Genomic DNA, 20,806 nt, shown 5'->3' with positions numbered 1-20,806 from the left:
ACAATCTTCTATTCACAACAAAAAAAGAACAATTTATTTATATAGATTAAAGGATGAGGGGTTCCCACCATCCCTGTGCTGAGTTCCTGGGTCTGTACACCCGCTGTGCCCATTATGAGGGGTTCCCACCATCCCTGTGCTGAGTTCCCGGGTCTGTACACCTGCTGTGCCCATTATGAGGGGTTCCCACCATCCCTGTGCTGAGTTCCTGGGTCTGTACACCCGCTGTGCCCATTATGAGGGGTTCCCACCATCCCTGTGCTGAGTTCCCGGGTCTGTACACCTGCTGTGCCCATTATGAGGGGTTCCCACCATCCCTGTGCTGAGTTCCCGGGTCTGTACACCTGCTGTGCCCATTATGAGGAGTTCCCACCATCCCTGTGCTGAGTTCCCGGGTCTCTACACCTGCTGAGCCCATTATGAGGGGTTCCCACCATCCCTGTGCTGAGTTCCCGGGTCTGTACACCTGCTGTGCCCATTATGAGGGGTTAATTTTGTTTATTGAAAAATCTTACAAACAACAACTTATATACAATAAAACCATAATAAATAAATTAATAAATAACATATTTACAAAATAATTAAATATAACTATACAAAACCAAAAACCAAACAAGAACATAATAAATAAACCAAATTGCGCACAGCATAAACCCTACGAGAGAGCCAGACTAAGGAACATCACCGTCACCATGCATGTAGCCTTTTATCAAAAATATATTTTATCTGAAAATCTAGGGGAGTGAAGCAAGGACAGAAAGAAAAGCCGCACACCCCGAGATCAACAGGCAGCAGCTACAGAGTCCTGATATTCCTCCACGCCTTTATCCAGGCCTCCTGCTGCCACCTGTCTTTCTCAAGACCCCGAATCTTCCCAACCTCACCCAGAATGTTCTGCACCACCACCTCAACAGGGAGGATTTTACTCCGTAAGGATACCTGGCACCGTGCACTCCACGTGAAATAATGGACTACTACACTAACTAAAAAAAGTGTTTCCAAATCATAATCCCGGCGAGTCTGGAATGCCCCATACACCCACTCTGCATAACTCATATGGGGGAGGAAGGGTACACTCAGAGCCCTCCCTACCCTCTTGTACACCTCTATATTAAAAGGGCACTGAAGCAAAAAATGATCCATGGACTCCACCGCACCTCCACACTCTACTCTCGGGCAGCCACGATCACTCACAGAGAGAAACTTCAGGTTGCCCTTCACATATAGTTTTCCATGGAAAGCGAGCCAAGCCTGATCCCTAAACTTCATTGGGATTCTCTCCAAATTAATCAAACGCAAACCCTCCCCCAAAACTAGGCTTGGGCAATCCCTTAAGGCCAGTGGTTCGCAAAAAACAGAGCTCATGATCCGCTTCTCAAGAAGTTTCCTTGGAAGAGATCTGATCTCCCCTGCCGTTACTTGCCACTGCCGAAGTATTTTCAAACACGGGGCAACATAAGTCGGGAGCTTATCATGCTTGACCCTCAGGCTTTTCACTGGCCCACCATTTTCCCAGTTTCGCAGAAAGGGCCTAAACCAGGACTGGAAAATACCAACCCACCCAGGCGGTCTCTCTGCCAACATGTTACCAAGGTTGTACTTTACAAACATCAGAGAGAAAAAGACTACAGGGTTGATCATTCCTAGACCACCCTCCCGCCTAGGAAGATAAGTCACACTCCTTTTGACAAGGTTTATTCTGTTTCCCCATAACAGCTGGAAGAAACAACTATAGATCCTGGTATAGAGAGACACTGGCAAAATGCAGACAAAACTGACATACAGAAAAATTGGAATCAGGTAACCTTTGATCAGATCAACCTTTTCCCTTAAGGAAAACCGCCAACTTTTCCAGCTCGCCACCTTGGCATTGGCATTCTCCAGCCTGCTCACCCAATTTGCATGACCATAGTCACCTGGGCCAAATTCAATGCCTAGAACTCTAATTTTTTGTTGGGGCTCCGGGAAGTCATCCGGGAGAACAAAGCCCTCACCTTCCACGCCCATCCAGAAAGCTTCACACTTGTCCTGGTTGACCTTTGAACCTGATGCTTCCGCATACTGCCTTGTCACTGAGACCACCTCCTGCGCTTCCCCAGTCCCAGAGACAAAAACAGAAACGTCATCAGCATAAGCCACAACCTTCAAAGGAGGCTCACCAGCGATGCCCAAAGGTACCCCACACAATGGTCCACTCTCTAGCCTTCTAATGAAGGGGTCGATTGCAAACGCATATAGCAGAGGACTCAAAGGACACCCCTGACGCACACCTGAGCCAACCACAAAGGGCTGCCCAACCCAACCATTAACCAGAGGAAAGCTTTCAGCCCCTTTGTACAAAATCTTGAGCCAATCAATGAAACCCCCCTCCAGGCCATACTTGCCAAGAAGGAGCCATAGGTACTCATGATTAACCCTATCAAAGGCCTTAGCCTGATCCAATGTCAGCAGATATTTACCCCAACCAGCAGCCCTACAACGCTCCAAGGCCTCCCGGACAGCTAACACAGCTGAGAAAGTGCTTCTTCCCTGGATTGCGCAGTGCTGGTGATGGGATAACAAATCGCCTGCCACTGATGATAATCGCCAGAAAAAAATCTTTGCCAGTATCTTTCTATCGACATTAAGAAGGCTAATGGGGCGCCAATTCTCAATCATCGAAGGATCTTTGCCCTTTGACAGAAGAACCACTGCAGATTGCCTCATGGAAGGAGGGAGAGAACCCTCATGCAAACAGCCATTAAAAACCTCCGCAAGGTGTGAAGCCAGGATCTTCTTAAAACATTTATAAAATTCGGCTGTCAAACCATCTGGCCCTGGCGTTTTCCTGATGGCTAGTTTATCAATAGCCTGGATCACCTCATCTGCAGTGATTTCATCTGTCAAATTCATCAAAGGAACAATATTTTCCAGACCTGGCGTAGAGTCCAAAAAACTCAACATCCCTGTCCGATCAAGGTTCTTTCCTCCCAGGAGATCAGCATAGTATGACCTGACGACCTCCAGGATCCCTGACCTAGACTTCGTCAGAGAGCCCGTACTGTCCTTCAGGCCATTGACCGTCTTAACTGCTACGCTCTGTTTACAATTCTGGTAAGGGTCAGGCGAATGGTATTTCCCATAGTCCCTTTCCTGAACCAAAGAGACGTGCCGGTCATATTGATGGGTCCTCAGGAGGAGCTTCACCTCAGAGATCGCCCCAGAATCTCCTCCATTCGATACAAGGCGGTCAAGTTTCCTCCGCAAACGCTGGTAGGTGATATACTTATCTTGCTGTCTCTTTCTCCCTATGGCCTTGAAAAGCCTAACAGTCCGCTGTTTTATAAGCTCCCACCATTCTGACTTACTGTTGCAAAAGTCTAGGATAGTTACCTGTGCCTGAAAAAATTCCTCAAAGGATTGTCTTACTTCCTCGTCATCCAGGAGGGCCGAATTCAATCTCCAGATACCCCTCCCCCTAGGTGGCACGCCTGAGGCATTCAGAGTCAAATATAGAATACAGTGATCAGAAAACTCCACTGCCCGACAAACAGGTGCCGAAAAAGCAGAGTCCTCCTTTAAAAAAAACCTATCTATCCTACTCTGACTATTACCTCGCTGAAAAGTGAACCCCGTGCTGTCTGGGCAGCGCTTAATGTGCACATCTACCAGACCTGCTTCCCTAACCATTGCATTCAGGAAAAGGCTGTCATAGCCCAGCTTATCTCTGAAACCTCTCCTGTCTTTAGGCCTAGTAATGGTGTTGAAGTCACCTCCAAAGATAACCTGCTGAGCCGTAAAAAGAAAAGGCTTAATCTTTGTAAAGAGGCATTTCCTGTCCCATTTTGTCTGGGGACCATAGATGTTAATCAGGCGCAGGTCCTGCCCCCTCACAGAGACATCCAAAATCATGCATCTCCCAATCTCTACCTCAATTACCCGTCGGCATGTTACCATACCAGAAAAAAGGACCGCAACCCCGCTGTAAGGCTCGGCCGCAAGAGACCAAAAGGAGGGACCACGCTTCCACTCCTTCTTTGCCAGATGTATATCAGCCAGATTACTGAGATGAGTCTCTTGCAAAAACAAAATGTCAGCATCAAACTCGCTGAGCAAAAATAAGGCCATATGACGAGCACTCACTGATTTTAAGCTGGCAACATTAATGGTTGCCACTTTTAACGGAGTGGGAACTGCCATTAGGATAATTGAGGCAGCCGTTTCTTAGCCTGACTACTCTCTCTCCCTGGAGAACCAGTGCGCTTCAATGCACCCTGGGACTCATCATCCATAGAAGACGCCGTACTCAACGAGTCCCATTCATCGTCATCATCTGACAGGACCCCAAACTTATTTTTCAAGGGCAAAACCTTAGGACTTTGGGCAACTGAACACCTTTTTTTTTTTCTTTTGCCCTTCTTCCTTTTCTCCTCCAACCATTCCACATCATCCTTGGACAAACTGCAAATTACAGTCTCCCCACTCTTAGCCTCCCCTTCACCCCCACTCTCCCTTACCTTATCTGCCACCAGGCCAGCCTCTTCACCATTTTCCCCACTCCTCTGCATCCCCTGGTCCCCAATAGAAGCCCTGAAATGTCGAGGGGGTGGGACTGGCACTGCACTTGATGCCCCTGCATCAGCACCTCTTGCGGCCTCTGCAATTTTGGAGGACATAGACACAGAAGGATTGGACACATTCTCGGTAACTGATACATGCAAACGCACAGACTGGGGCACCACAGATTTGGAAGACACTGACACACTGGGAATTGGCACAGACTGGGAAATCACAGACTGGGAAGACACAGGCACACTAGGCAAACGCACAGACTGGGAAGACACAGGCACACTAGGCAAACGCACAGACTGGGAAGACACAGGCACACTGGGCATTGGCACAGACTCAGAGGGAATCGCAGGCACCCTAGCTGCTGAGCTCTGAGCATCCTCCATGTCCAGGCGGAAGAACTCTCTCATGAGCTCAGGCTGGTTATGCATTGCCTCGGGACACTGGCTATAAGGATGCCCAACCGAATTGCACAAGTTGCACCTTATAATGTTGCAATCCTTTGCCAAATGCCCTAAATCCTGACACAGAGAGCATTTCATCACTGGACAGGAGGATGCAAAGTGCCCTTTATCCCCACATTTATTACACAGTTTTGGCTGGCCTGGATAAAAGATGGTCAGCCTGTCCCTTCCCAGGAAAGCTGAGGATGGCAGATGCTGGATGACATTATCAATAACCCTCAGTTTTAGCTGCACAGACCATCCCCCCGTCCATATTCCTCGGTCATCCATAATTTTGTGTAAGGGGCTCAGGATGTCTCCATATCTCCTCAGCCATACAGATAAATCCCCTTGTGGTATGGACTCATTGCGCACAAGAATCGTCACCATTTTAATAAGTGGCTGACGTGACACAACTTTGGGGATGAGCCCTCTCCAGTCCGGCAGGCTCCTACACACATGTTCATATTTCTCCCAAAATATGTCCAAAGACTCCGGACGGATAAAGGACAAATCATACTCATAGGAGCCGGTCGGACTGATCAGGGCGAAGATATCTTCGGGTCTAAACCCCATCTGCAGAATCTTATCAACCACAGCTCTCCTATATGGGGGAATACCTTCGCCTTCCCATCTGAGCTGAACCACATTCCTCCTTTTAAATAGTGAGGAAGATAAACCATTTCCATGCTCCCCCCTACCAGATCCTGTAGCAGCACCAGCATAGGTTTTCCTCCCAGACATACCAGTAATTACAGCATTGTCCTTAGACACAACCACACCTGCTGACAAGGAGCCTGAATCAACCCTTGCAGTCTTTGGAGCAGCAGAGACAAGACCCACCCCCTCCCCCTTCTCTGAGCACTCAGCTGCTTTCCTGGGTTCAATCACAGTTTTTTTTACTGCAGAATCCCCAACAGTTGTAGCACTACTGCTCCCAGCATCTCCTGCACCATTTTCAGGAACAACAGCTTTATCTGGGTCAGGAAAAGCCTTTGCAATGTCCGTGGTGCTCCTCTCTGCAGACACTTCAACCAAAAGCTCAAAGTTATTTTCAGTTTTCCCACCAATCGCATTTAAAGTTTTTTTAGCAGGTGCATCAGGTTGCACTGCATGCTGCACATTGTCTATGGGTGTGGGCTGACAGCCCATAGCACTACAACCCTCAGCAAGCACATTGTCATTAAAGTTCACATCACCACCTTGCACACACACTGTACCTGCTTGCTGTGTTGTTACCTCTGCAGTGTCATGGCTGATGGTGGGATCAAACTTCCTCCTGGTTGTTGCAGGCTTCATGGTGAATCTTCCTCTCTCCACAGGTCTCTCTTTCATAGGGCGAGGAACGGTATCCATATCCTCATCTGAGGAATCCGCAGAAAAATGTAACTTTCTTCCATCCAGAGGGGTTTCCAGCTCAGCGATGAACTCCAACATGCCAGTACCCCCCTCAACCTCCTGCTCAGATGTTCCACATTGCTGCTGCAGAGGGAGGGAGACAGAGGCCTCCGCCATTGGGGGCTCAGCAGATGTCTGAGGTGTTGAAGAGCTGGGCTCATCCTCCGGGCCCACTTTCTCACTCTCTGCTGACTCTGTCGGTACCTGAATCTCCTCACTGGCTGGGTCACTCTCCATGCTGGAAACGGTTCCTCTCCTCATACGGCTGAAACGTTCCTCATTCCTGTATTTTTCCTTAAAAGCTCCGCTACTTTCCTTCAGAGAGCTCACCAACTCTTTCTGCTTCCTCAAAGCTTGCTCCAAGTCCTTTAATTCAGGCCTCAGAGCCGGTCTCTTCTTACTGTACAGTTTGGCACAATACAACTTTTTCTTTTTAAATTCAGTTTTTAAAGCTGCCAATTTCTCCTCCTCTTTCTCAATCCTTGTCAGCTTGTCCACAATCCTCCGTCTAAAGGTAGATAGGGATTCACCCCTCCTTGGGCCGAGCTCCATGTCTTCCATAGGCTGAGGCCTAGTCTCAGGCCTATCCAGGGGGCCCCCGCCGGGGTCCTCCCCAGGATCCAGCATCCCTCCTGGGGCAGAGAAACAACTCTAGCCCCTGGCTTCTGGAAGCACACGAGCTAAGGAATCAGCAACCTCACACCTCGCTGTCAGGGAGTGGAATGGCAGTTTCCCACCATCCCTGTGCTGAGTTCCTGGGTCTGTACACCCGCTGTGCCCATTATGAGGGGTTCCCACCATCCCTGTGCTGAGTTCCCGGGTCTGTACACCTGCTGTGCCCATTATGAGGGGTTCCCACCATCCCTGTGCTGAGTTCCTGGGTCTGTACACCCGCTGTGCCCATTATGAGGGGTTCCCACCATCCCTGTGCTGAGTTCCCGGGTCTGTACACCTGCTGTGCCCATTATGAGGGGTTCCCACCATCCCTGTGCTGAGTTCCCGGGTCTGTACACCTGCTGTGCCCATTATGAGGAGTTCCCACCATCCCTGTGCTGAGTTCCCGGGTCTCTACACCTGCTGAGCCCATTATGAGGGGTTCCCACCATCCCTGTGCTGAGTTCCCGGGTCTGTACACCTGCTGTGCCCATTATGAGGGGTTCCCACCATCCCTGTGCTGAGTTCCCAGGTCTGTACACCTGCTGTGCCCATTATGAGGGGTTCCCACCATCCCTGTGCTAAGTTCCCATCCACTGACCATCAAATAAGGGGATCCTCTACCACTGACTACTAATGTAAGGTGTCCCTTCTACATCGAACACCAATGTAATGGAGCTCTTCTACATTGACCACCAATGTAAGGGGTCACTCCTACTCTGACCACCAATTTAAGTGGGCCCTTCTCCACTGACCATCAATTGAAGGGGGGTCTTCTTCACTGGCCACCAAAGTAAGGCTATAGGTCTCCACTGACCACTAATGTAAGGGGAACCTTCTCCACTGGCCACCAATGTAAGGGGTCACTCCTAACGTAACCACTAATTTAAGTGGGCCCTGCTCCACTGAACATCAATTGAAGGGGGTCTTCTTCACTGGCCACCAATGTAAGACTATATGTCTTCACTGGCCACCAATGTAAGAGGGTCTCTTCTCCACTGGCCACCAATGTAAGGGGAACCTTCTCTACTGACCACCAATGTAAGGAGGCCCTTCTTCACTGTTTACTAATGCAAGCTATACTTCTCTACTGACCATCAAATAGGGAGATCCTCCACCACCGACAGTCAATGTGAGGGGTCACTCCTACCCTGACCACTAATTTAAGGGTTCCTTCTCCACTGACCATCAATTGAAGTGGGGTCTTCTTCACTGGCCACCAAAGTAAGACTATACATCTCCACTGACCACCAATGTAAGAGGATCTCTTCTCCACTGGCCACCAATGTAAGGGGTCACTCTTACCCTGACCACGAATTTAAGGGGGCCCTTCTCCACTGAACTTCAATTCAATTCCACTGGCCACCAATGTAAAGGGGTCCTACTCCAAGGGGGTCCTACTCCACTGACCACCAATCTAAGGGGAACCTTTTCTACTGACCACCAATGTAAGGAGGCCCTTCTTCACTGTTTACTAATGCAAGCTATACTTCTCTACTGACCATCAAATAGGGGGATCCTCCTCCACTGACAGTCAATGTGAGGGGTCACTCCTACCCTGACCACCAATTTAAGGGGACCCTTCTCCACTGACCATCAATTGAAGGGGGGTCTTCTTCACTGGCCACCAAAGTAAGACTATACATCTCCACTGACCACCAATGTAAGAGGATCTCTTCTCCACTGGCCACCAATGTAAGGGGTCACTCTTACCCTGACCACGAATTTAAGGGGGCCCTCCTCCACTGAACTTCAATTCAATTCCACTGGCCACCAATGTAAGGGGGTCCTACTCCACTGACCACCAATCTAAGGGGAACCTTCTCTACTGACCACCAATGTAAGGAGGCCCTTCTTCACTGTTTACTAATGCAAGCTATACTTCTCTACTGACCATCAAATAGGGGGATCCTCCACCACTGACAGTCAATGTGAGGGGTCACTTCTAACCTGACCACCAATTTAAGGGTTCTTTCTCCACTGACCATCAATTGAAGGGGGGTCTTCTCCACTGGCCACCAATGTAAGGGGTCACTCCTACCCTGACCACTAATTTAAGGGGGCCCTTCTCCACTGAACATCAATTCAATTCCACTGGCCACTAATGTAAGGGGGTCCTACTCCAAGGGGGTCCTACTCCATTGACCACCAATCTAAGGGAAATCTTTTCTACTGACCACCAAATAGGGGGATCCTCCACCACTGACAGTCAATGTGAGGGGTCACTCCTACCCTGACCACCAATTTAAGGGTTCTTTCTCCACTGACCATCAACTGAAGGGGGGTCTTCTCCACTGGCCACCAATGTAAGGGGTCACTCCTACCCTGACCACTAATTTAAGGGGGCCCTTCTCCACTGAACATCAATTCAATTCCACTGGCCACTAATGTAAGGGGATCCTACTCCAAGGGGGTCCTACTCCATTGACCACCAATCTAAGGGGAACCTTTTCTACTGACCATCAAATAGGGGGATCCTCCACCACTGACAGTCAATGTGAGGGGTCACTCCTACCCTGACCACCAATTTAAGGGTTCTTTCTCCACTGACCATCAACTGAAGGGGGGTCTTCTCCACTGACCACCAATGTAATGGGGGTAGGTGATTTATATAAAGATAGGTTGTATAGAATTAGATATCCTTTGTTATACATCGTCGGCTTTCCGCAGTCACATGTCTACTAAGCCCCGCCCCCCGGTCTGTGGTGTGCCGAGTTCTGTAGAGTGCTTCTTAAGCTACGTTCCTGCAGACTCGGAACCCCGGTGTCATCCATGTATTCCTGAAATATACCTGCAACAAGGAAATCAATGGCTCCCTTCCCATAGTGCACTGGGGTTCTTCCATGCAGGGGATCCCTGATGGTCTATGGATGAAGGTATTTTCATTACTGGCTCTCCACAAAGGAGAAAAGTCATGTGACTGCAATGTTTGCAGATGGTTGTGTCGATTGGAAATGTCGTTGGGGATGGGGGGGAGGCAGACGGACTGCTGAATGGAGAGCATATTGATTACCTGCGGAACAAAGAGCTCATTCGCTGCTCAACCATTGTCAGGGGAGAGAACAGGGGCCTGGGCCCCCCTTTTGAACTGATGGGGGCCAGGCCCAGTGCAGAAGGGCTGGCTGTACTTATCAGCTGCCCTGATTGGGACAGGTCTTTTGGGCACCACTGGGCGCCCCCTACAGGGGTGGGACACCCCACCACCACTTACGGGTCACCATGTGTTGGTAGGGGGAGCGGGTGGTAATATAGGGGGGAGGAGTCATATAGTCCTGAGCAGGGGCAGACTGGCAACTTTCGGCCCAGGGGCAAGTACAAACCATAGGCCCATGGTGCAGTGACTCAGCCCCCCTCCCACTCTCCCTCTTCCCGTCCTCCTCCTGACCCCCATTCCAAGCTGAAGCCCTGTTCCAGATACTCTTTACTTACCGGCTGAATCTGGCCAGTAGGGGGCAGTTGGGGGTAGCTGGGACAGCTCGGTTGGGGCTGGCTGGGGGGGGGGAAGAGTCTCCAGTGGGGCATGGAACTGGCCTCTGCTCAGACACAGTTTACACCGTCCATGCTGGGGGGGGGGGGGGGGTCAGGTTCTTGGTCACCTCCCTGACTAAGCCCCTTCTCCCCCGATCGCTCAGTTTGGCCGGGCGGCCCGCTCTGGGAAGAGTCCTGGTGGTTCCAAACTTCTTCCATTTACGGATGATGAATACTTTCCTGGATGCGCTGTAATGGGTCATATATACCTCACATACATGTGTGCCTCAGCTCAGGGCCATCTTTAACACAGGACAAAAGGGGGCAGCTGCCCCGGGCCCAGTCATTGGTATGGGGCCCAAGTCAGCTTCCCCTTCAGCCCGCACTGCTTGCAAATAGTTGATAAGTGGATTTCGGGAGGGCCCAAGAAAAAGTTTGCCCGGGGTCCAATCAATATTAAAGACGGCCGTGCCTCAGCTAAACGAGAGGTCATGTGACACCGCTACATACCCGATGACATTGGGGGGTTTTCATCCATGTATATATCCTGTAGACTAGGAAAGTGTACAGATATTGTTATTATGTTTCCATTATATTATTCTAATTGTTTTCTATCTTTTTTTTTTTTTACAGAGTTTTTAAAAAAGCGAGTCCGAATGGAAAGGTGAGTGATATCATGTATACCCGATGACTTCACAAAACTCCCCATTCCCTGGCCCCGCCCCTTTCATTCATTGGATTTCAGTTCTTTTATTTATAGAGCCTCAGCATCACCTGCGGGTGTTGGGGCCGGGACAAAGGGGTGGGCAGGAGGGACGGCTGCCCTGGGCAGTGTGGTATCATGTGAGGTGTGGGGGGGGCACCACATGGAGATTTGAGGGGGCGGCAGGGGGCAAGAATTGTTTTGGGAGGGCAAATTTAGGGAGGTGTGCTAGGGGTGGGGGATTTGTGTTGGGAGGGGGGATGGGGAAAGAGGATTTGTGCTAGGAGCAGGGATTTGAGTTGGGGGGGGGGGGGTAGAAGGTTTGTGCTAGGAGGGGGGATTTGTGTTGGGGGGGTGGGTGGGGAAAGAGGGTTTGTGCTAGGAGGGGGGACTTGTGTTGGGAGGGGGGATGGGGAAAGAGAATTTGTGCTAGGAGGGGGAATTTGTGTTGGGAGGGGTGTGGGAGAAGAGAATTTGTACTAGGAGGGGGATTTGGGGGGTGCATGCTATAAAAGTATTATGGTAGAGGAGACATTTTTTATTTATTTATTTATTTTGGGGGGGGGGGTGGATTTCTGCTTGTATGGCTGATTGGAGAGTGCTATCAAGGGAATAAGGGATTGGGGGGATGGGGGAAGAGGATTTGTGCTAGGAGGGGGATTTGAGGGATTTGTGTTGGGAGGGGGGATGGGAGAAGAGGGTTTGTGCTAGGAGGGGGGACTTGTGTTGGGAGGGGGGTTGGGGAAATAGGGTTTATGCTAGGAGGGGGGATTTGTGTTGGGAGGGGTGTGGGAGAAGAGAATTTGTACTAGGAGGGGGATTTGGGGGGGTGCATGCTATAAAAGTATTATGGTAGAGGAGACATTTTTTATTTATTTTTTTTTTTTTTGGGGGGGGGGTGTATTTCTGCTTGTATGGCTGATTGGAGAGTGCTATCAAGGGAATAAGGGATTGGGGGGATGGGGGAAGAGGATTTGTGCTAGGAGGGGGATTTGAGGGATTTGTATTGGGAGGGGGGATGGGAGAAGAGGATTTGTGCTAGGAGGGGGGGATTTGTGCTGGGGGGGGATGGGGAAAGAGGGTTTGTGTTGGGGGGGGGATTTGTGTTGGGAGGGGGGATGGGGAAATAGGGTTTATGCTAGGAGGGGGGATTTGTGTTGGGAGGGGGGATGGGTAGAGAAGTTTTGTGCTAGGAGGGGGGGATGGGGAAAGAGGGTTTGTGCTAGGAGGGGGGATTTGTGTTGGGAGGGGGGATGGGTAGAGAAGGTTTGTGCTAGGAGGGGGGATGGGGAAAGCGGGTTTGTGCTAGAAGTGGGGATTTGAGTTGGGAGGGGGAAAGAGCGTTTGTGCTAGGAGGAGGAGGGATTTGTGTTGGGACAGGGGTGGGAGAAGAGGATTTGTGCTAGGAGGGAGGATTTGTGTTGGGAGGGGTGTGGGAGAAGAGAATTTGTACTAGGAGGGGGATTTGGGGGGGTGCATGCTATAAAAGTATTATGGTAGAGGAGACATTTTTTATTTATTTATTTTTTTTTGGGGGGGGGGGGGTGTATTTCTGCTTGTATGGCTGATTGGAGAGTGCTATCAAGGGAATAAGGGATTGGGGGGATGGGGGAAGAGGATTTGTGCTAGGAGGGGGATTTGAGGGATTTGTGTTGGGAGGGGGATGGGAGAAGAGGATTTTTGCTAGAAGGGTGGGATTTGTGCTGGGAGGGGGGATGGGGAAAGAGGGTTTGTGCTGGGGGGGGGGGAATTTGTGTTGGGAGGGGGGATGGGGAAAAAGGGTTTATGCTAGGAGGGGGGATTTGTGTTGGGAGTGGGGATGGGTGAGAAGTTTTGTGCTAGGAGGGGGGATGGGGAAAGAGGGTTTGTGCTAGGAGGGGGGATTTGTGTTGGGAGGGGGGATGGGTAGAGAAGGTTTGTGCTAGGAGGGGGGATGGGGAAAGCGGGTTTGTGCTAGAAGTGGGGATTTGAGTTTGGAGGGGGAGGGGGAAAGAGCGTTTGTGCTAGGAGGAGGAGGGATTTGTGTTGGGAGGGGGGATGGGGAAAGAGGATTTGTGCTGGGAGGGGGGGGGTTTGTGTTGGAGTGGCTTCCTTCTGGCCACACCCATACAGGCCTGATTGGTGGAGTGCTGCAGAGATGGTTGTTCTTCTGGAAGGTTCTCCTCTCTCCACAGAGAAATGCTGGAGCTCTGCCAGAGTGACCATCGGGTTCTTGGTCACCTCCCTGACTAAGACCCTTCCCCCGATCGCTCAGATTGGCCAGAAGAGTCCTGGTGGTTCCAAACTTCTTCCATTTATGAATGATGGAGGGCACTGTGTTCATTGGGACCTTCAATGCTGCAGAAATGTTTCTGTACCCTTCCCCCGATCTGTGCCTCTATACAATCCTGTCTCTGAGGTCTGCAGACAATTCCTTGGACTTCATGGCTTGGTTTGTGCTCTGACATGCACTGTTACCTGTGTGACCTTATATAGACAGGTGAATCATGTCCAATCAACTGAATTTACCACAGGTGGACTCCAATCAAGTTGTAGAAATATCTCAAGGGTGATCAGTGGAATCAGGATGTACCTGAGCCAACGTCTGCAGAGCTCTCCCTAAAAGTCACCACCAGGGGGTGTAACACTCCGGCACACTCTGCAATGCTGGTTTTGGGTGGAGTTGCCCTTTATATGAGGAGCTCCGGTGTTCCCGGAGGGTAATAATATCTTTGATCTGTAAGGAGATTGGAACCTCATCCACCAGGCAGGCGTGAGACGCCGGCACAGCCGCTCTCTCACCGACGGTTACCACGGCAACATTAAATATAGACAGAAGAGGGGTTTTTTTTAGCACCGATAATTTACTGGTTCAGCAAAGCCACAGAGACCGGAGCCATGTGACCGAGGAGACATTGCTAAAGGCTACAAGTTACAATGTACAGTCTGATCACTGGGGGGAGGGGAGACTGAGGAAATGTCTCCTCCTCCTTCTACAAAGTTACAATGTACAGTCTGATCACCGGGGGAGGGGAGACTGAGGAAATGCCTCCTTCTACAAAGTTACAATGTACAGTCTGATCACTGGGGGGAGGGGAGACTGAGGAAATGCCTCCTCCTCCTTCTACATGTTACAATGTACAGTCTGATCACTGGGGGGAGGGGAGACTGAGGAAATGCCTCCTCCTCCTTCTACAAAGTTGCAATGTACAGTCTGATCACCGGGGGAGGGGAGACTGAGGAAATGCCTCCTTCTACAAAGTTACAATGTACAGTCTGATCACTGGGGGGAGGGGAGACTGAGGAAATGCCTCCTCCTCCATCTACAAAGTTACAATGTACAGTCTGATCACTGGGGGAGGGGAGACTGAGGAAATGGCTCCTCCCCTATCTACAATGTTACAATGTACAGTCTGATCACTTGGGGTGGGGAGACTGAGGAAATGACTCCTCCTCCTCCTACAAATTTACAATGTACAGTCTGATCACTGGGGGAGGGGAGACTGAGGAAATGCTTCCTTCTGCCTTCTACAAAGTTACAATGTACAGTCTGATCACTGGGGGGAGGGGAGACTGAGGAAATGCCTCCTCCTCCTTCTACAAAGTTACAATGTACAGCCTGATCACTGGGGGAGGGGAGACTGAGGAAATGCTTCCTCCTCCTTCTACAAAGTTACAATGTACAGTCTGATCACTGGGGGAGGGGAGACTGAGGAAATGGCTCCTCCTCCTTCTACAAAGTTACAATGTACAGTCTGATCACTGGGGGAGGGGCAGTTTAATTCTGACATTTGATCACACCCCTAGTTTGATATAATAATGATTTTTTTTCCTCTTCCTATCGTAATGATGGATTGGTTGTTGCAGGGCGGGGTCAAGGGTTGGGCAGGAGGGGCAGTCGCCTACTTTTCTTCAGCAGGAGAGGGCAATAAAGGGGTGGGGCCTGCAACCTATGCTGCTGTGGTAGTTCCCAGCTCATGCAGGCAGGGGGCGCACTTCGGCCTTTTCACCTTATGTGCTTTGTCCAATACATTAAAAAAATGATGGGAGTCGAGTGGGGGATGGGATCGGGGTTGGGGGAATTCTGCCTAAAAATGTTTCTGGTCTTCCCAGTCTTTTGATATCTTCATCTCTCTGATAGAAATATTATCTCTCCCCTCCTCCGCTCCTTCCATTCTTCCCCTTGGAGGAGAGATGTGCGCCCCCCACAGGCGGACCGGCTATCAGAATCGGTGATTTGTCTTCACAATACCGCGGCGCGTTTCCTTTTATTTATGTCTTTAATCTCACCGCCCGCATCTGAGACCGCGGAAATCTTCCCGCCACCATCACTGCGCCTTTCATAAATAACTGATGGGGGGCCTTTATTACCACTCCCTGGGGGGACCTTTATTACCACTCCCTGGGGGGACCTTTATTACCGCTCCCTGGGGGGACCTTTATTACCGCTCCCTGGGGGGACCTTTATTACCGCTCCCTGGGGGGACCAGTGCTCAGAGGAAGCTTCTAGAAAAGCCATTTCTGGTACAGCGAGATGTACATACGGTATATATATATATATATATATATACAGTATATGACAAAAGTAAGTACACCCCTCACATTTCTGTAAATATATTATTTTATCTTTTCATGTGACAACACTGAAGAAATGACAATTTGCTACAATGTAAAGTAGTGAGTGTACAGCTTGTATAACAGTGTAAATTTACTGTCCCCTCAAAATAACTCAACACACAGCCATTAATGTCTAAACCGCTGGCAACAAAAGTGAGTACACCCCTAAGTGACAATGTCCAAATTGGGCCCAAAGGGTCAATATTTTGTGTGGCCACCATTATTTTCCAGCACTGCCTTAACCCTCTTGGGCATGGAGTTCACCAGAGCTTCACGGGTTGTCACTGGAGTCCTCTTCCCCTCCTCCATGATGACATCACAGAGCTGGTGGATGTTAGAGATCTTGCGCTCCTCCACCTTCCGTTTGAGGATGTCCCACAGATGCTCAATAGGGTTTAGGTCTGGAGACATGCTTGGTCAGTCCATCACCTTTACCCTCAGCTTCTTTAGCAAGGCAGTGGTCATCTTGGAGGTGTTTGGGGTCGTTATGTTGGAATACTGCCCTGCGGCCCAGTCTCTGAAGGGAGGGGATCATGCTCTGCTTCAGTATGTCACAGTACATGTTGGCATTCATGGTTCCCTCAATGAACTGTAGCTCCCCAGTGCTCGCAGCACTCATGCAGCCCCAGACCATGACACTCCCACCACCATGCTTGACTGTAGGAAGACACACTTGTCTTTGTACTCCTCACCTGGTTGCCGCCACACACGCCTGACACCATCCGAACCAAATACGTTTATCTTGTCCAGGGCCGGAGTGGGACTCATTTCCAGCCCTGGAGTTTCATGCCTTAGACCAGCCCACTCTAGTTCACGACTGACTATATTAAAATAATGTAATTAAAACCTCAGAATATAAGTTTGCAATGGCTGCGGGCATGGTGCAGGAGAATGCGGGGCTGTGGGCATGGTACAGGAGAATGCAGTGCTGTGGGCATGGTACAGGAGAATGCAGGGCGGCGGGCATGGTACAGGAGAATGTAGGGCTGTGGGCATGGTACAGGAGAATGCGGGGCTGTGGTCATGGTACAGGAGAATGCGGGGCTGTGGTCATGGTACAGGAGAATGCGGGGCTGCTGTCATGGTACAGGAGAATGCAGTGCTGCGGGCATGGTACAGGAGAATGCGGGGCTGCGGACATGGCACAGGAGAATGCGGGGCTGTGGTCAAGGTACAGGAGAATGCAGGGCTGTGGGCATGGTACAGGAGAATGCGGGGCTGTGGGCATGGTACAGGAGAATGCAGGGCTGTGGGCATGGTACAGGAGAATGCAGGGTGGCGGGCATGGTACAGGAGAATGCGGGGCTGTGGTCATGGTACAGGAGAATGCAGGGTGGCAGGCATGGTACAGGAGAATGCAGTGCTGCGGACATGGTACAGGAGAATGCAGTGCTGTGGGCATGGTACAGGAGAATGCAGGGTGGCGGGCATGGTACAGGAGAATGCAGTGCTGCGGACATAGTACAGGAGAATGCAGTGCTGTGGGCATGGTACAGGAGAATGCAGTGCTGCGAACATGGTACAGGAGAATGCAGTGCTGTGGGCATGGTACAGGAGAATGCAGGGTGGCGGGCATGGTACAGGAGAATGCAGTGCTGTGGGCATGGTACAGGAGAATGCAGGGCGGCGGGCATGGTACAGGAGAATGCAGGGCTGTGGGCATGGTACAGCAGAATGTGGGGCTGCGGTCATGGTACAGGAGAATGCGGGGCTGCTGTCATGGTACAGGAGAATGCAGGGCTGTGGGCATGGTACAGGAGAATGCAGTGCTGTGGGCATGGTACAGGAGAATGCAGGGCGGCGGGCATGGTACAGGAGAATGTGGGGCTGTGGGCATTGTACAGGAGAATGCGGGGCTGTGGTCATGGTACAGGAGAATGCGGGGCTGCGGACATGGCACAGGAGAATGCGGGGCTGTGGTCATGGTACAGGAGAATGCTGGGCTGCGGGCATGGTACAGCAGAATGCAGGGCTGTGGTCAAGGTACAGGAGAATGCAGGGCTGTGGGCATGGTACAGGAGAATGCGGGGCTGCGGGCATGGTGCAGGAGAAAGCGGGGCTGCGGTCATGGTACAGGAGAATGCGGGGCTGCTGTCATGGTACAGGAGAATGCGGGGCTGTGGGCATGGTACAGGAGAATGCAGGGCGGCGAGCATGGTACAGGAGAATGCAGGGCTGTGGGCATGGTACAGGAGAATGCGGGGCTGTGGGCATGGTACAGGAGAATGCAGGGTGGTGGGCATGGTACAGGAGAATGCAGGGTGGCAGGCATGGTACAGGAGAATGCAGGGTGGCGGGAATGGTACAGGAGAATGCGGGGCTGTGGTCATGGTACAGGAGAATGCAGTGCTGTGGGCATGGTACAGGAGAATGCAGGGTGGCGGGCATGGTACAGGAGAATGCAGTGCTGTGGGCATGGTACAGGAGAATGCAGGGCGGCGGGCATGGTACAGGAGAATGTGGGGCTGCGGTCATGGTACAGGAGAATGCGGGGCTGCTGTCATGGTACAGGAGAATGCAGGGCTGTGGGCATGGTACAGGAGAATGCAGGGCGGCGGGCATGGTACAGGAGAATGTGGGGCTGTGGGCATTGTACAGGAGAATGCGGGGCTGTGGTCATGGTACAGGAGAATGCGGGGCTGCGGACATGGCACAGGAGAATGCGGGGCTGTGGTCATGGTACAGGAGAATGCTGGGCTGCGGGCATGGTACAGCAGAATGCGGGGCTGTGGTCAAGGTACAGGAGAATGCAGGGCTGTGGGCATGGTACAGGAGAATGCGGGGCTGCGGGCATGGTGCAGGAGAATGCGGGGCTGCGGTCATGGTACAGGAGAATGCGGGGCTGCTGTCATGGTACAGGAGAATGCGGGGCTGTGGGCATGGTACAGGAGAATGCAGGGCGGCGAGCATGGTACAGGAGAATGCAGGGCTGTGGGCATGGTACAGGAGAATGCGGGGCTGTGGGCATGGTACAGGAGAATGCAGGGTGGTGGGCATGGTACAGGAGAATGCAGGGCTGTGGGCATGGTACAGGAGAATGCGGGGCTGTGGGCATGGTACAGGAGAATGCAGGGTGGTGGGCATGGTACAGGAGAATGCAGGGTGGCAGGCATGGTACAGGAGAATGCAGGGTGGCGGGCATGGTACAGGAGAATGCGGGGCTGTGGTCATGGTACAGGAGAATGCAGGGTGGCGGGCATGGTACAGGAGAATGCAGTGCTGCGGACATGGTACAGGAGAATGCAGTGCTGCGAACATGGTACAGGAGAATGCAGTGCTGTGGGCATGGTACAGGAGAATGCAGGGTGGCGGGCATGGTACAGGAGAATGCAGGGTGGCGGGCATGGTACAGGAGAATGCAGTGCTGCGGACATGGTACAGGAGAATGCAGTGCTGCGAACATGGTACAGGAGAATGCAGTGCTGTGGGCATGGTACAGGAGAATGCAGGGTGGTGGGCATGGTACAGGAGAATGCAGGGTGGCGGGCATGGTACAGGAGAATGCGGGGCTGTGGTCATGGTACAGGAGAATGCAGGGTGGCGGGCATGGTACAGGAGAATGCAGTGCTGCGAACATGGTACAGGAGAATGCAGTGCTGTGGGCATGGTACAGGAGAATGCAGGGTGGCGGGCATGGTACAGGAGAATGCAGGGTGGCGGGCATGGTACAGGAGAATGCAGTGCTGCGGACATAGTACAGTAGAATGCAGTGCTGCGGGCATGGTACAGGAGAATGCAGTGCTGCGAACATGGTACAGGAGAATGCAGTGCTGTGGGCATGGTACAGGAGAATGCAGGGTGGCGGGCATGGTACAGGAGAATGCAGTGCTGTGGGCATGGTACAGGAGAATGCAGGGCGGTGGGCATGGTACAGGAGAATGTAGGGCTGTGGGCATGGTACAGGAGAATGCGGGGCTGTGGGCATTGTACAGGAGAATGCGGGGCTGTGGTCATGGTACAGGAGAATGCGGGGCTGTGGGCATTGTACAGGAGAATGCGGGGCTGCGGACATGGCACAGGAGAATGCGGGGCTGTGGTCATGGTACACAAGAATGCTGGGCTGTAGGCATGGTACAGCAGAATGCGGGGCTGCGGGCATGGTACAGGAGAATGCGGGGCTGCTGTCATGGTACAGGAGAATGCAGGGCTGCGGACATGGTACAGGAGAATGCGGGGTTGGGGACATGGTAAAGGAGAATGCAGGGTGGCAGGCATGGTACAGGAGAATGCAGTGCTGTGGGCATGGTACAGGAGAATGCAGGGTGGTGGGCATGGTACAGGAGAATGCAGGGTGGTGGGCATGGTACAGGAGAATGCGGGGCTGCGAACATGGTACAGGAGAATGCAGGGCTGTGGGCATGGTACAGGAGAATGCGGGGCTGCGGTCATGGTACAGGAGAATGCGGGGCTGCTGTCATGGTACAGGAGAATGCAGGGCTGCGGACATGGTACAGGAGAATGCGGGGTTGGTGACATGGTAAAGGAGAATGCAGGGTGGCAGGCTTGGTACAGGAGAATGCAGTGCTGTGGGCATGGTACAGGAGAATGCAGGGTGGTGGGCATGGTACAGGAGAATGCAGGGTGGTGGGCATGGTACAGGAGAATGCAGGGTGGCGGGCATTGTACAGGAGAATGCAGTGCTCTGGGCATGGTACAGGTGAATGCAGAGTGGCGGGCATGGTACAGGAGAATGCAGGGTGGCGGGCATAGTACAGGAGAATGCAGTGCTGCAGACATGGTACAGGAGAATGCAGGGTGGCGGGCATGGTACAGGAGAATGCAGTGCTGCGGACATGGTACAGGAGAATGCAGGGCTTTGGGCATGGTACAGGAGAATGCAGGGCTGTGGGCATGGTACAGGAGAATGCAGGGCTGCGGTCATGGTACAGGAGAATGCAGTGCTGTGGGCATGGTACAGGAGAATGCAGGGTGGCAGGCATGGTACAGGAGAATGCAGGGTGGTGGGCATGGTACAGGAGAATGCAGTGCTGCGGAC

General features: G+C 51.7%; 1 protein-coding gene across 3 annotated transcripts in view; it reads left to right on the top strand.

The window, feature by feature from the left end:
• The window catches only part of LOC309546344 (beta-arrestin-1), a 302,331-nt gene that overhangs the window by 151,663 nt on the left and 129,862 nt on the right, over window positions 1-20,806 (top strand). For all 3 annotated transcript variants that reach the window (XM_082245973.1, XM_082245971.1, XM_082245972.1), the window contains exon 2: window positions 11,145-11,175. In XM_082245973.1, the coding sequence (XP_082102099.1) occupies window positions 11,145-11,175 (31 nt within the window). The remainder of the gene's footprint in view (window positions 1-11,144; window positions 11,176-20,806) is intronic.

This window comes from Pelophylax lessonae (genome assembly GCF_965119305.1).
Source record: "Pelophylax lessonae genome assembly, chromosome: 2".
NCBI lineage: Eukaryota > Metazoa > Chordata > Amphibia > Anura > Ranidae > Pelophylax > Pelophylax lessonae.
Note: the sequence above shows the minus strand (reverse complement) of the source record. Positions and strands in the feature narration are given on the sequence as shown.